Source organism: Gobius niger (genome assembly GCF_951799975.1).
Source record: "Gobius niger genome assembly, chromosome: 9".
Classification (NCBI taxonomy): Eukaryota; Metazoa; Chordata; class Actinopteri; order Gobiiformes; family Gobiidae; genus Gobius; species Gobius niger.
In genome coordinates, this window is record NC_136860.1 from 37,531,743 (window position 1) to 37,545,471 (window position 13,729).

At 38.6% G+C, this 13,729-nt stretch overlaps 2 protein-coding genes across 2 annotated transcripts in view; one reads left to right on the forward strand and one right to left on the reverse strand.

The window, feature by feature from the left end:
* The window catches only part of med4 (mediator complex subunit 4), a 117,076-nt gene that overhangs the window by 38,310 nt on the left and 65,037 nt on the right, over positions 1 to 13,729 (forward strand). The window lies entirely within an intron of this gene.
* Positions 1 to 13,729, reverse strand: part of LOC306968365 (serine/threonine-protein kinase Nek5) — a gene marked incomplete at both ends in the record, with an annotated part of 46,052 nt that overhangs the window by 31,175 nt on the left and 1,148 nt on the right. Inside the window, one exon of the mRNA XM_079563709.1 lies at positions 8,711 to 8,807. Coding sequence (XP_079419835.1) covers positions 8,711 to 8,807 — 97 coding nt within the window. The remainder of the gene's footprint in view (positions 1 to 8,710; positions 8,808 to 13,729) is intronic.

A 13,729-nucleotide genomic window follows, 5' to 3' on the forward strand; every position in this document is an offset into this window, starting at 1 on the left:
CGAAAACGACGTAAAAGTTCGGCTTGTTTCATGGAAGTTGTAGTTTTTAGAGCAAAGCTAATTTGTAGGCAAATAAAAGTAACCTCAGTTTCCAAGGCTGGTGACTTTCCCTTTGTTTATGTCATATATATTTATCAAGCACATGAAAGGGATGAAAACCACCGGTGTGTCTGTTGGGAGTTGTAGTTTTTAGTGAGTTGTAGTTTTTAGTGAGTTGTAGTTTTTAGTGAGTTGTAGTTTTTAGTGAGTTGTAGTTTTTAGTGAGTTGTAGGCTAATAACCCGGAGCTGCCAACACTAGGAGCTAACTTTATATTTTGCTTTATAAAACAAACATAGCCTACAGGAGATTGTGAATTGTATCATTTTTTTGTCACATTTTTGCCACATATTTGTCACTTTTTCGTCATATTTTTGTCACTTTTTTGCCATATTTTTGTCACTTTTTTGCCACATTTTTGTCACTTTTTCGTCATATTTTTGTCACTTTTTTGTCATATTTTTGTCACTTTTTTGTCATATTTTTGTCACTTTTTTGCCACATTTTTGTCACTTTTTTGCCATATTTTTGTCACTTTTTTGCCATATTTTTGTCACTTTTTTGCCATATTTTTGTCACTTTTTTGTCATATTTTTGTCACTTTTTTGCCACATATTTGTCACTTTTTTTGCCATATTTTTGTCACTTTTTTGTCTTTTTTTGTCATTTTTTGTATCATTTTTTTGTCACATTTTTGCCACATTTTTGTCACTTTTTCGTCATATTTTTGTCACTTTTTTGCCATATTTTTGTCACTTTTTTGCCACATTTTTGTCACTTTTTCGTCATATTTTTGTCACTTTTTTGCCATATTTTTGTCACTTTTTTGCCATATTTTTGTCACTTTTTTGTCTTTTTTTGTCATTTTTTGTATCATTTTTTTGTCACATTTTTGCCACATTTTTGTAACTTTTTTGTCATATTTTTGTCACTTTTTTGCCACATTTTTGTAACTTTTTTGCCATATTTTTGTCACTTTTTTGCCACATTTTTGTCACTTTTTCGTCATATTTTTGTCACTTTTTTGCCATATTTTTGTCACTTTTTTGCCACATTTTTGTCACTTTTTCGTCATATTTTTGTCACTTTTTTGCCACATATTTGTCACTTTTTTGTCACTTTTTCGTCATATTTTTGTCACTTTTTTGTCATATTTTTGCCACATATTTGTCACAACAACAGACACAAAGACCTTAACAAACAACACACACACGGCTGAGAAGCACAACAACAGACACAAAGACCTTAACAAACAACACACACACGGCTGAGAAGCACAACAACAGACACAAAGACCTTAACAAACAACACACACACGGCTGAGAAGCACAACAACAGACACAAAGACCTTAACAAACAACACACACACAGCTGAGAAGCACAACAACAGACACACAGACCTTAACAAACAACACACACACAGCTGAGAAGCACAACAACAGACACACAGACCTTAACAAACAACACACACAGCTGAGAAGCACAACAACAGACACAGAGACCTTAACAAACAACACACACAGCTGAGAAGCACAACAACAGACACAAAGACCTTAACAAACAACACACACAGCTGAGAAGCACAACAACAGACACAGAGACCTTAACAAACAACACACACACAGCTGAGAAGCACAACAACAGACACAGAGACCTTAACAAACAACACACACACAGCTGAGAGGCACAACAACAGACACAAAGACCTTAACAAACAACACACACACAGCTGAGAAGCACAACAACAGACACAAAGACCTTAACAAACAACACACACACAGCTGAGAGGCACAACAACAGACACAGAGACATTAACAAACAACACACACACAGCTGAGAGGCACAACAACAGACACACAGACCTTAACAAACAACACACACACAGCTGAGAGGCACAACAACAGACACAAAGACCTTAACAAACAACACACACACAGCTGAGAGGCACAACAACAGACACACAGACCTTAACAAACAACACACACACAGCTGAGAGGCACAACAACAGACACAGAGACATTAACAAACAACACACACAGCTGAGAAGCACAACAACAGACACAGAGACCTTAACAAACAACACACACACAGCTGAGAAGCACAACAACAGACACAAAGACCTTAACAAACAACACACACACAGCTGAGAGGCACAACAACAGACACAGAGACATTAACAAACAACACACACAGCTGAGAAGCACAACAACAGACACAGAGACCTTAACAAACAACACACACACAGCTGAGAGGCACAACAACAGACACAAAGACCTTAACAAACAACACACACACAGCTGAGAAGCACAACAACAGACACAAGGACCTTAACAAACAACACACACACAGCTGAGAAGCACAACAACAGACACAAAGACCTTAACAAACAACACACACACAGCTGAGAAGCACAACAACAGACACAGAGACCTTAACAAACAACACACACACAGCTGAGAAGCACAACAACAGACACAAAGACCTTAACAAACAACACACACAGCTGAGAAGCACAACAACAGACACAGAGACCTTAACAAACAACACACACAGCTGAGAAGCACAACAACAGACACAGAGACCTTAACAAACAACACACACACAGCTGAGAAGCACAACAACAGACACACAGACCTTAACAAACAACACACACACAGCTGAGAAGCACAACAACAGACACAAAGACCTTAACAAACAACACACACACGGCTGAGAGGCACAACAACTAGGGCTGCTCGATTATTGAAAAAATAATGATCACGATTATTTTTGTCATAATTGAAATCACGATTATTTGTTGCCTTTAAAAAAAAAACATCAAAAAAGTGACACAAATCCAGCAAAAAAGACAAAAATCCAGCAAAAAAAGACAAAAATCCAGCAAAAAAAGACAAAAATCCAGCAGAAAAAGACAAAAATCCAGCAGAAAAAAGACAAAAATCCAGCAAAAAAATGACAAAAATCCAGCAAAAAAAGACAAAAATCCAGCAAAAAAGTGACACAAATCAGCAAAAAAAGACAAAAATCCAGCAAAAAAAGACAAAAATCCAGCAAAAAAAGACAAAAATCCAGCAAAAAAAGTGACACAAATCCAGCAAAAAAAGACAAAAATCCAGCAAAAAAGTGACACAAATCCAGCAAAAAAAGACAAAAATCCAGCAAAAAAAGTGACACAAATCCAGCAAAAAAAGACAAAAATCCAGCAAAAAAAGTGACACAAATCCAGCAAAAAAAGCCAAAAATCCAGCAAAAAAAAGACAAAAATCCAGCAAAAAAAGACAAAAATCCATTTAAAAAACTGACAAAAATCCAGCAAAAAAAGACAAAAATCCAGCAGATAAAAGACAACAATCCAGCAAAAAAGTGACAAAAATCCATAAAAAAAAGACAAAAATCCATTTAAAAAACTGACAAAAATCCAGCAAAAAAAGACAAAAATCCAGCAGATAAAAGACAACAATCCAGCAAAAAAGTGACAAAAATCCAGCAAAAAAAGACAAAAATCCATTTAAAAAAGTGACAAAAATTAAAAATTTGAAAAAAAAACATTAAAAAAAAAATATTGAAAAAAAATATTATAATCGATTTTTTGCGATTATGCTAATTTTGTAAACGTTTACTGTTGTAATCGAAATCGTAATCGAATTTCGATTAATTGCACAGCCCTAACAACAACACACACAGCTGAGAAGCACAACAACAGACACAAAGACCTTAACAAACAACACACACAGCTGAGAAGCACAACCACAGACACAAAGACCTTAACAAACAACACACACACAGCTGAGAAGTGAAACAACAGACACAGAGACCTTAACAAACAACACACACACAGCTGAGAAGCACAACAACAGACACAAAGACCTTAACAAACAACACACACAGCTGAGAAGCACAACAACAGACACAAAGACCTTAACAAACAACACACACACAGCTGAGAAGCACAACAACAGACACAAAGACCTTAACAAACAACACACACAGCTGAGAAGCACAACAACAGACACAAAGACCTTAACAAACAACACACACACAGCTGAGAAGCACAACAACAGACACAGAGACCTTAACAAACAACACACACACAGCTGAGAAGCACAACAACAGACACAAAGACCTTAACAAACAACACACACAGCTGAGAAGCACAACAACAGACACAAAGACCTTAACAAACAACACACACAGCTGAGAAGCACAACAACAGACACAAAGACCTTAACAAACAACACACACACAGCTGAGAAGCACAACAACTAGGGCTGCTCGATTATTGAAAAAATAATAATCACGATTATTTTTGTCATAATTGAAATCACGATTATTCAAACGATTATTTGTTGCCTTTAAAAAAAAAACATCAAAAAAGTGACAAAAATCCAGCAAAAAAGTGACACAAATCCAGCAAAAAAGTGACAAAAATCCATAAAAAAAGACAAAAATCCATTTAAAAAAAAGTGACAAAAATCCAGCAGAAAAAAGACAACAATCCAGCAAAAAAGTGACACAAATCCAGCAAAAAAGTTACAAAAATCCATAAAAAAAGACAAAAATCCATTTAAAAAAAAGTGACAAAAATCCAGCAAAAAAGTGACAAAAATTAAAAATTTGAAAAAAAAACATTAAAAAAAAAATATTGAAAAAAAAAATTATAATCGATTTTTTGCGATTATGCTAATTTTGTAATCGTTTACTGTTGTAATCGAAATCGTAATCGAATTTCGATTAATTGCACAGCCCTAACAACAACAGACACAAAGACCTTAACAAACAACACACACAGCTGAGAAGCACAACAACACACACAAAGACCTTAACAAACAACACACACAGCTGAGAAGCACAACAACAGACACAAAGACCTTAACAAACAACACACACACGGCTGAGAGGCACAACAACAGACACAGAGACCTTAACAAACAACACACACACGGCTGAGAGGCACAACAACAGACACAAAGACCTTAACAAACAACACACACACGGCTGAGAAGCACAACAACAGACACAAAGACCTTAACAAACAACACACACACAGCTGAGAAGTGAAACAACAGACACAAAGACCTTAACAAACAACACACACAGCTGAGAAGCACAACAACAGACACAGAGACCTTAACAAACAACACACACACAGCTGAGAAGCACAACAACAGACACAGAGACCTTAACAAACAACACACACAGCTGAGAAGCACAACAACAGACACAGAGACCTTAACAAACAACACACACAGCTGAGAAGCACAACAACTAGGGCTGCTCGATTATTGAAAAAATAATAATCACGATTATTTTTGTCATAATTGAAATCACGATTATTCAAACGATTATTTGTTGCCTTTAAAAAAAAAACATCAAAAAAGTGACAAAAATCCAGCAAACAAAGACAAAAATCCAGCAGAAAAAAAGACAAAAATCCAGCAAAAAAGTGACACAAATCCAGCAAAAAAGTGACACAAATCCAGCAAAAAAGTGACACAAATCCAGCAAAAAAATGACAAAAATCCAGCAAAAAAGTGACAAAAATCCAGCAAAAAAATGACAAAAATCCAGCAAAAAAATGACAAAAATCCAGCAAAAAAATGACAAAAATCCAGCAAAAAAATGACAAAAATCCAGCAGAAAAAAGACAAAAATCCAGCAAAAAAGTGACAAAAATCCAGCAGAAAAAAGACAAAAATCCAGCAAAAAAGTGACAAAAATTAAAAATTTGAAAAAAAAACATTAAAAAAAAATATTGAAAAAAAAAATTATAATCGATTTTTTGCGATTATGCTAATTTTGTAATCGTTTACTGTTGTAATCGAAATCGTAATCGAATTTCGATTAATTGCACAGCCCTAACAACAACAGACACAGAGACCTTAACAAACAACACACACAGCTGAGAAGCACAACAACAGACACAGAGACCTTAACAAACAACACACACACAGCTGAGAAGCACAACAACAGACACAGAGACCTTAACAAACAACACACACACAGCTGAGAAGCACAACAACAGACACAGAGACCTTAACAAACAACACACACACAGCTGAGAAGCACAACAACTAGGGCTGCTCGATTATTGAAAAAATAATGATCACGATTATTTTTGTCATAATTGAAATCACGATTATTCAAACGATTATTTGTTGCCTTTAAAAAAAAAACATCAAAAAAGTGACAAAAATCCAGCAAAAAAAGACAAAAATCCAGCAGAAAAAAGACAAAAATCCAGCAGAAAAAATGACAAAAATCCAGCAGAAAAAATGACAAAAATCCAGCAAAAAAATGACAAAAATCCAGCAGAAAAAATGACAAAAATCCAGCAAAAAAATGACAAAAATCCAGCAGAAAAAATGACAAAAATCCAGCAAAAAAATGACAAAAATCCAGCAAAAAAATGACAAAAATCCAGCAAAAAAGTGACAAAAATCCATCAAAAAAGACAAAAATCCATTTAAAAAAAAGTGACAAAAATCCAGCAGAAAAAAGACAAAAATCCAGCAAAAAAGTGACAAAAATTAAAAAATTTGAAAAAAAAACATTAAAAAAAAAATATTGAAAAAAAAAAATTATAATCGATTTTTTGCGATTATGCTAATTTTGTAATCGTTTACTGTTGTAATCGAAATCGTAATCGAATTTCGATTAATTGCACAGCCCTAACAACAACAGACACAAAGACCTTAACAAACAACACACACACAGCTGAGAAGCACAACAACAGACACAAAGACCTTAACAAACAACACACACAGCTGAGAAGCACAACAACAGACACAAAGACCTTAACAAACAACACACACACGGCTGAGAAGCACAACAACAGACACAAAGACCTTAACAAACAACACACACACAGCTGAGAAGTGAAACAACAGACACAAAGACCTTAACAAACAACACACACAGCTGAGAAGCACAACAACAGACACAGAGACCTTAACAAACAACACACACACAGCTGAGAAGCACAACAACAGACACAGAGACCTTAACAAACAACACACACAGCTGAGAAGCACAACAACAGACACAGAGACCTTAACAAACAACACACACAGCTGAGAAGCACAACAACTAGGGCTGCTCGATTATTGAAAAAATAATAATCACGATTATTTTTGTCATAATTGAAATCACGATTATTCAAACGATTATTTGTTGCCTTTAAAAAAAAAACATCAAAAAAGTGACAAAAATCCAGCAAACAAAGACAAAAATCCAGCAGAAAAAAAGACAACAATCCAGCAAAAAAGTGACACAAATCCAGCAAAAAAGTGACACAAATCCAGCAAAAAAATGACAAAAATCCAGCAAAAAAGTGACAAAAATCCAGCAAAAAAATGACAAAAATCCAGCAAAAAAATGACAAAAATCCAGCAAAAAAATGACAAAAATCCAGCAAAAAAATGACAAAAATCCAGCAGAAAAAAGACAAAAATCCAGCAAAAAAGTGACAAAAATCCAGCAGAAAAAAGACAAAAATCCAGCAAAAAAGTGACAAAAATTAAAAATTTGAAAAAAAAACATTAAAAAAAAATATTGAAAAAAAAAATTATAATCGATTTTTTGCGATTATGCTAATTTTGTAATCGTTTACTGTTGTAATCGAAATCGTAATCGAATTTCGATTAATTGCACAGCCCTAACAACAACAGACACAGAGACCTTAACAAACAACACACACAGCTGAGAAGCACAACAACAGACACAGAGACCTTAACAAACAACACACACAGCTGAGAAGCACAACAACAGACACAGAGACCTTAACAAACAACACACACAGCTGAGAAGCACAACAACAGACACAAAGACCATAACAAACAACACACACACGGCTGAGAAGCACAACAACAGACACAAAGACCTTAACAAACAACACACACACAGCTGAGAAGCACAACAACTAGGGCTGCTCGATTATTGAAAAAATAATGATCACGATTATTTTTGTCATAATTGAAATCACGATTATTCAAACGATTATTTGTTGCCTTTAAAAAAAAAACATCAAAAAAGTGACAAAAATCCAGCAAAAAAAGACAAAAATCCAGCAGAAAAAAGACAACAATCCAGCAAAAAAGTGACACAAATCCAGCAAAAAATTGACAAAAATCCAGCAGAAAAAGACAAAAATCCATCAAAAAAGTGACAAAAATCCATAAAAAAAGACAAAAATCCATTTAAAAAAAAGTGACAAAAATCCAGCAGAAAAAAGACAAAAATCCAGCAAAAAAGTGACAAAAATTAAAAATTTGAAAAAAAAACATAAAAAAAAAAATATTGAAAAAAAAAATTATAATCGATTTTTTGCGATTATGCTAATTTTGTAATCGTTTACTGTTGTAATCGAAATCGTAATCGAATTTCGATTAATTGCACAGCCCTAACAACAACAGACACAAAGACCTTAACAAACAACACACACACAGCTGAGAAGCACAACAACAGACACAAAGACCTTAACAAACAACACACACAGCTGAGAAGCACAACAACAGACACAGAGACCTTAACAAACAACACACACACAGCTGAGAAGCACAACAACAGACACAAAGACCTTAACAAACAACACACACAGCTGAGAAGCACAACAACAGACACAAAGACCATAACAAACAACACACACACAGCTGAGAAGTGAAACACAGACAAACCCTGGAAGGAGTCGATAAAGGCCACGATGTTGACGTGCTTCATCTTGGACAGCAGCGTCACCTCCTTTTGAGACGCCTCCTTTTCTTTGGCCGACATCTGAAACAAACAGTCAGTGTTGGTGTCATTAAAGGGGCCTGTGGTGTTTCGTTTAGGCAGAAGAGACTTTAGGATTCCTAGACCAAGATCACTCGTGTGACTCGTGTAGATGAAAGTGGAATTACAGGATCCAGACTCCTGATTACACCATGTGAACGTCCACGCATGAAGCTGGCGGGTTTAGCTCCACGCCAGCCTGAAAAAGCCCAGATGGAAACCTGCCTTTAGGTTCAGTTGACCACTGGAGGCGTGTTCTTCTTCTTGGGACAATGCTCATGCTCCAGCAGCAGCAGCAGCACGGTGTGAAGGATGGATGGACATGGACTTCAGGACATTAATAAAGTTGATCCTGCTGCTGCCACTTTAAGATCACACACCGCTGAACATCCAGGGGGAGGACATGGAGGAGGTGGACAGTTTCAAGTACGTGGGTGTTCACCTCAACAATAAACTGGACTGGTCCCACAACACCAACTCCCTGTACAAGAAGGGCCAAAGTCGCCTCCACTTTCTGAGGAGACTGAGGTCCTTCTGAGGAGACTGAGGTCCTTCTGAGGAGACTGAGGTCTTTCTGAGGAGACTGAGGTCTTTCTGAGGAGACTGAGGTCCTTCTGAGGAGACTGAGGTCGTTCTGAGGAGACTGAGCTCCTTCTGAGGAGACTGAGGTCCTTCTGAGGAGACTGAGGTCTTTCTGAGGAGACTGAGGTCGTTCTGAGGAGACTGAGCTCCTTCTGAGGAGACTGAGGTCCTCCTGAGGAGACTGAGGTCCTTCTGAGGAGACTGAGGTCCTTCAGACTGAGGTCCTTCTGAGGAGACTGAGGTCCTTCTGAGGAGACTGAGCTCCTTCAGAGGAGACTGAGGTCCTTCTGAGGAGACTGAGCTCCTTCAGAGGAGACTGAGGTCCTCCTGAGGAGACTGAGGTCCTTCAGAGGAGACTGAGGTCCTTCTGAGGAGACTGAGGTCCTTCTGAGGAGACTGAGGTCCTTCAGACTGAGGTCCTTCTGAGGAGACTGAGCTCCTTCAGAGGAGACTGAGGTCCTTCTGAGGAGACTGAGGTCCTTCTGAGGAGACTGAGGTCCTTCAGACTGAGGTCGTTCTGAGGAGACTGAGCTCCTTCTGAGGAGACTGAGGTCCTCCTGAGGAGACTGAGGTCCTTCTGAGGAGACTGAGGTCCTTCAGACTGAGGTCCTTCTGAGGAGACTGAGGTCCTTCAGACTGAGGTCCTTCTGAGGAGACTGAGGTCCTTCTGAGGAGACTGAGCTCCTTCAGAGGAGACTGAGGTCCTTCTGAGGAGACTGAGCTCCTTCAGAGGAGACTGAGGTCCTTCAGACTGAGGTCCTTCTGAGGAGACTGAGGTCCTTCTGAGGAGACTGAGGTCCTTCTGAGGAGACTGAGGTCCTCCTGAGGAGACTGTGGTCCTTCAGACTGAGGTCCTTCTGAGGAGACTGAGGTCCTTCTGAGGAGACTGAGGTCCTTCTGAGGAGACTGAGGTCCTTCTGAGGAGACTGAGGTCCTTCAGACTGAGGTCGTTCTGAGGAGACTGAGGTCCTTCTGAGGAGACTGAGGTCCTTCAGACTGAGGTCCTTCAGAGGAGACTGAGCTCCTTCAGAGTGACCAGGCCTCTGCTCTCCACTACGCTGCCGTGTGCTGGGCCCCGGGCCGCACAGAGCGGGACAAGAACAGACTGAACCAGCTGGTCAGGAGGGCCAGCTCCGTCCTGGGCTGCCCCCTGGGGGACAGGAGGGTGTTAGCCAAGCTCACCTCCATCATGGACAACACCTCCCACCCACTGCACGGGACTGTAGAAGAGCTGAGCAGCTCTCTCAGTGGCAGACTGAGACACCCTCAGTGCAGGACGGAGCAGGTCCTTCATCCCCACTGCTGTCAGACTGTGCAATAAGACTGTGAAGTAACATGTGCAGTAACATGTGCAGTAACATGTGCAGTAACATGTGCAGTAACATGTGCAGTAACATGTGCAGTAACATGTGCAGTAACATGTGCAGTAACATGTGCAGTAACATATGCAGTAACATGTGCAGTAACATGTGCAGTAACATGTGCAGTAACATGTGCAGTAACATGTGCAGTAACATGTGCAGTAACATGTGCAATAAGACTGTGAAGTAACATGTGCAGTAACATGTGCAGTAACATGTGCAGTAACATGTGCAGTAACATGTGCAGTAACATGTGCAGTAACATGTGCAGTAACATGTGCAGTAACATGTGCAGTAACATGTGCAGTAACATGTGCAGTAACATGTACAGTAACATATGCAGTAACATGTGCAGTAACATGTGCAGTAACATGTGCAGTAACATGTGCAGTAACATGTGCAGTAACATGTGCAGTAACATGTGCAGTAACATGTACAGTAACATGTGCAGTAACATGTGCAGTAACATGTGCAGTAACATATGCAGTAACATATGCAGTAACAACATGTGCAGTAACATGTGCAGTAACATGTGCAGTAACATGTGCAGTAACATGTGCAGTAACATGTGCAGTAACATGTGCAGTAACATGTGCAGTAACATGTACAGTAACATGTGCAGTAACATGTGCAGTAACATGTGCAGTAACATGTGCAGTAACATGTGCAGTAACATGTGCAGTAACATGTACAGTAACATATGCAGTAACATGTGCAGTAACATATGCAGTAACATATGCAGTAACATATGCAGTAACATGTGCAGTAACATGTGCAGTAACATGTGCAGTAACATGTACAGTAACATGTGCAGTAACATATGCAGTAACATATGCAGTAACATATGCAGTAACATATGCAGTAACATGTGCAGTAACATGTACAGTAACATATGCAGTAACATGTGCAGTAACATGTGCAGTAACATGTGCAGTAACATGTGCAGTAACATGTGCAGTAACATGTACAGTAACATGTGCAGTAACATGTGCAGTAACATATGCAGTAACATGTGCAGTAACATGTGCAGTAACATGTGCAGTAACATGTGCAGTAACATGTGCAGTAACATGTGCAGTAACATGTGCAGTAACATGTGCAGTAACATGTGCAGTAACATGTGCAGTAACATGTGCAGTAACATGTGCAGTAACATATGCAGTAACATGTGCAGTAACATGTGCAGTAACATATGCAGTAACATGTGCAGTAACATGTGCAGTAACATGTGCAGTAACATGTGCAGTAACATGTGCAGTAACATGTGCAGTAACATGTGCAGTAACATGTGCAGTAACATATGCAGTAACATGTGCAGTAACATGTGCAGTAACATATGCAGTAACATGTGCAGTAACATGTGCAGTAACATGTGCAGTAACATGTGCAGTAACATATGCAGTAACATGTGCAGTAACATGTGCAGTAACATGTACAGTAACATGTGCAGTAACATGTGCAGTAACATATGCAGTAACATATGCAGTAACATATGCAGTAACATATGCAGTAACATATGCAGTAACATGTGCAGTAACATGTACAGTAACATATGCAGTAACATGTGCAGTAACATGTGCAGTAACATGTGCAGTAACATGTGCAGTAACATGTGCAGTAACATGTACAGTAACATGTGCAGTAACATGTGCAGTAACATATGCAGTAACATGTGCAGTAACATGTGCAGTAACATGTGCAGTAACATGTGCAGTAACATGTGCAGTAACATGTGCAGTAACATGTGCAGTAACATATGCAGTAACATGTGCAGTAACATATGCAGTAACATGTGCAGTAACATGTGCAGTAACATGTGCAGTAACATATGCAGTAACATGTGCAGTAACATGTGCAGTAACATGTGCAGTAACATGTGCAGTAACATGTGCAGTAACATGTGCAGTAACATATGCAGTAACATGTGCAGTAACATGTGCAGTAACATATGCAGTAACATGTGCAGTAACATGTGCAGTAACATGTGCAGTAACATGTGCAGTAACATGTGCAGTAACATGTGCAGTAACATGTGCAGTAACATGTGCAGTAACATATGCAGTAACATGTGCAGTAACATGTGCAGTAACATGTACAGTAACATGTGCAGTAACATGTGCAGTAACATATGCAGTAACATGTGCAGTAACATGTGCAGTAACATGTGCAGTAACATGTGCAGTAACATGTGCAGTAACATATGCAGTAACATGTGCAGTAACATGTGCAGTAACATGTGCAGTAACATGTGCAGTAACATGTGCAGTAACATGTGCAGTAACATGTGCAGTAACATGTACAGTAACATATGCAGTAACATGTGCAGTAACATGTGCAGTAACATGTGCAGTAACATGTGCAGTAACATGTGCAGTAACATGTACAGTAACATGTGCAGTAACATATGCAGTAACATGTGCAGTAACATGTGCAGTAACATGTGCAGTAACATGTGCAGTAACATGTACAGTAACATGTGCAGTAACATGTGCAGTAACATGTGCAGTAACATGTGCAGTAACAACATGTGCAGTAACATGTACAGTAACATGTGCAGTAACATGTGCAGTAACATGTGCAGTAACATGTGCAGTAACATGTACAGTAACAACATGTGCAGTAACATGTGCAGTAACATGTGCAGTAACATGTGCAGTAACATGTGCAGTAACATGTGCAGTAACATGTGCAGTAACATGTGCAGTAACATGTACAGTAACATGTGCAGTAACATGTACAGTAACATATGCAGTAACATGTGCAGTAACATGTGCAGTAACATGTGCAGTAACATGTGCAGTAACATGTGCAGTAACATGTGCAGTAACATATGCAGTAACATATGCAGTAACATGTGCAGTAACATGTGCAGTAACATGTGCAGTAACATGTGCAGTAACATGTGCAGTAACATGTGCAGTAACATGTGCAGTAACATGTGCAGTAACATATGCAGTAACATGTGCAGTAACATGTGCAGTA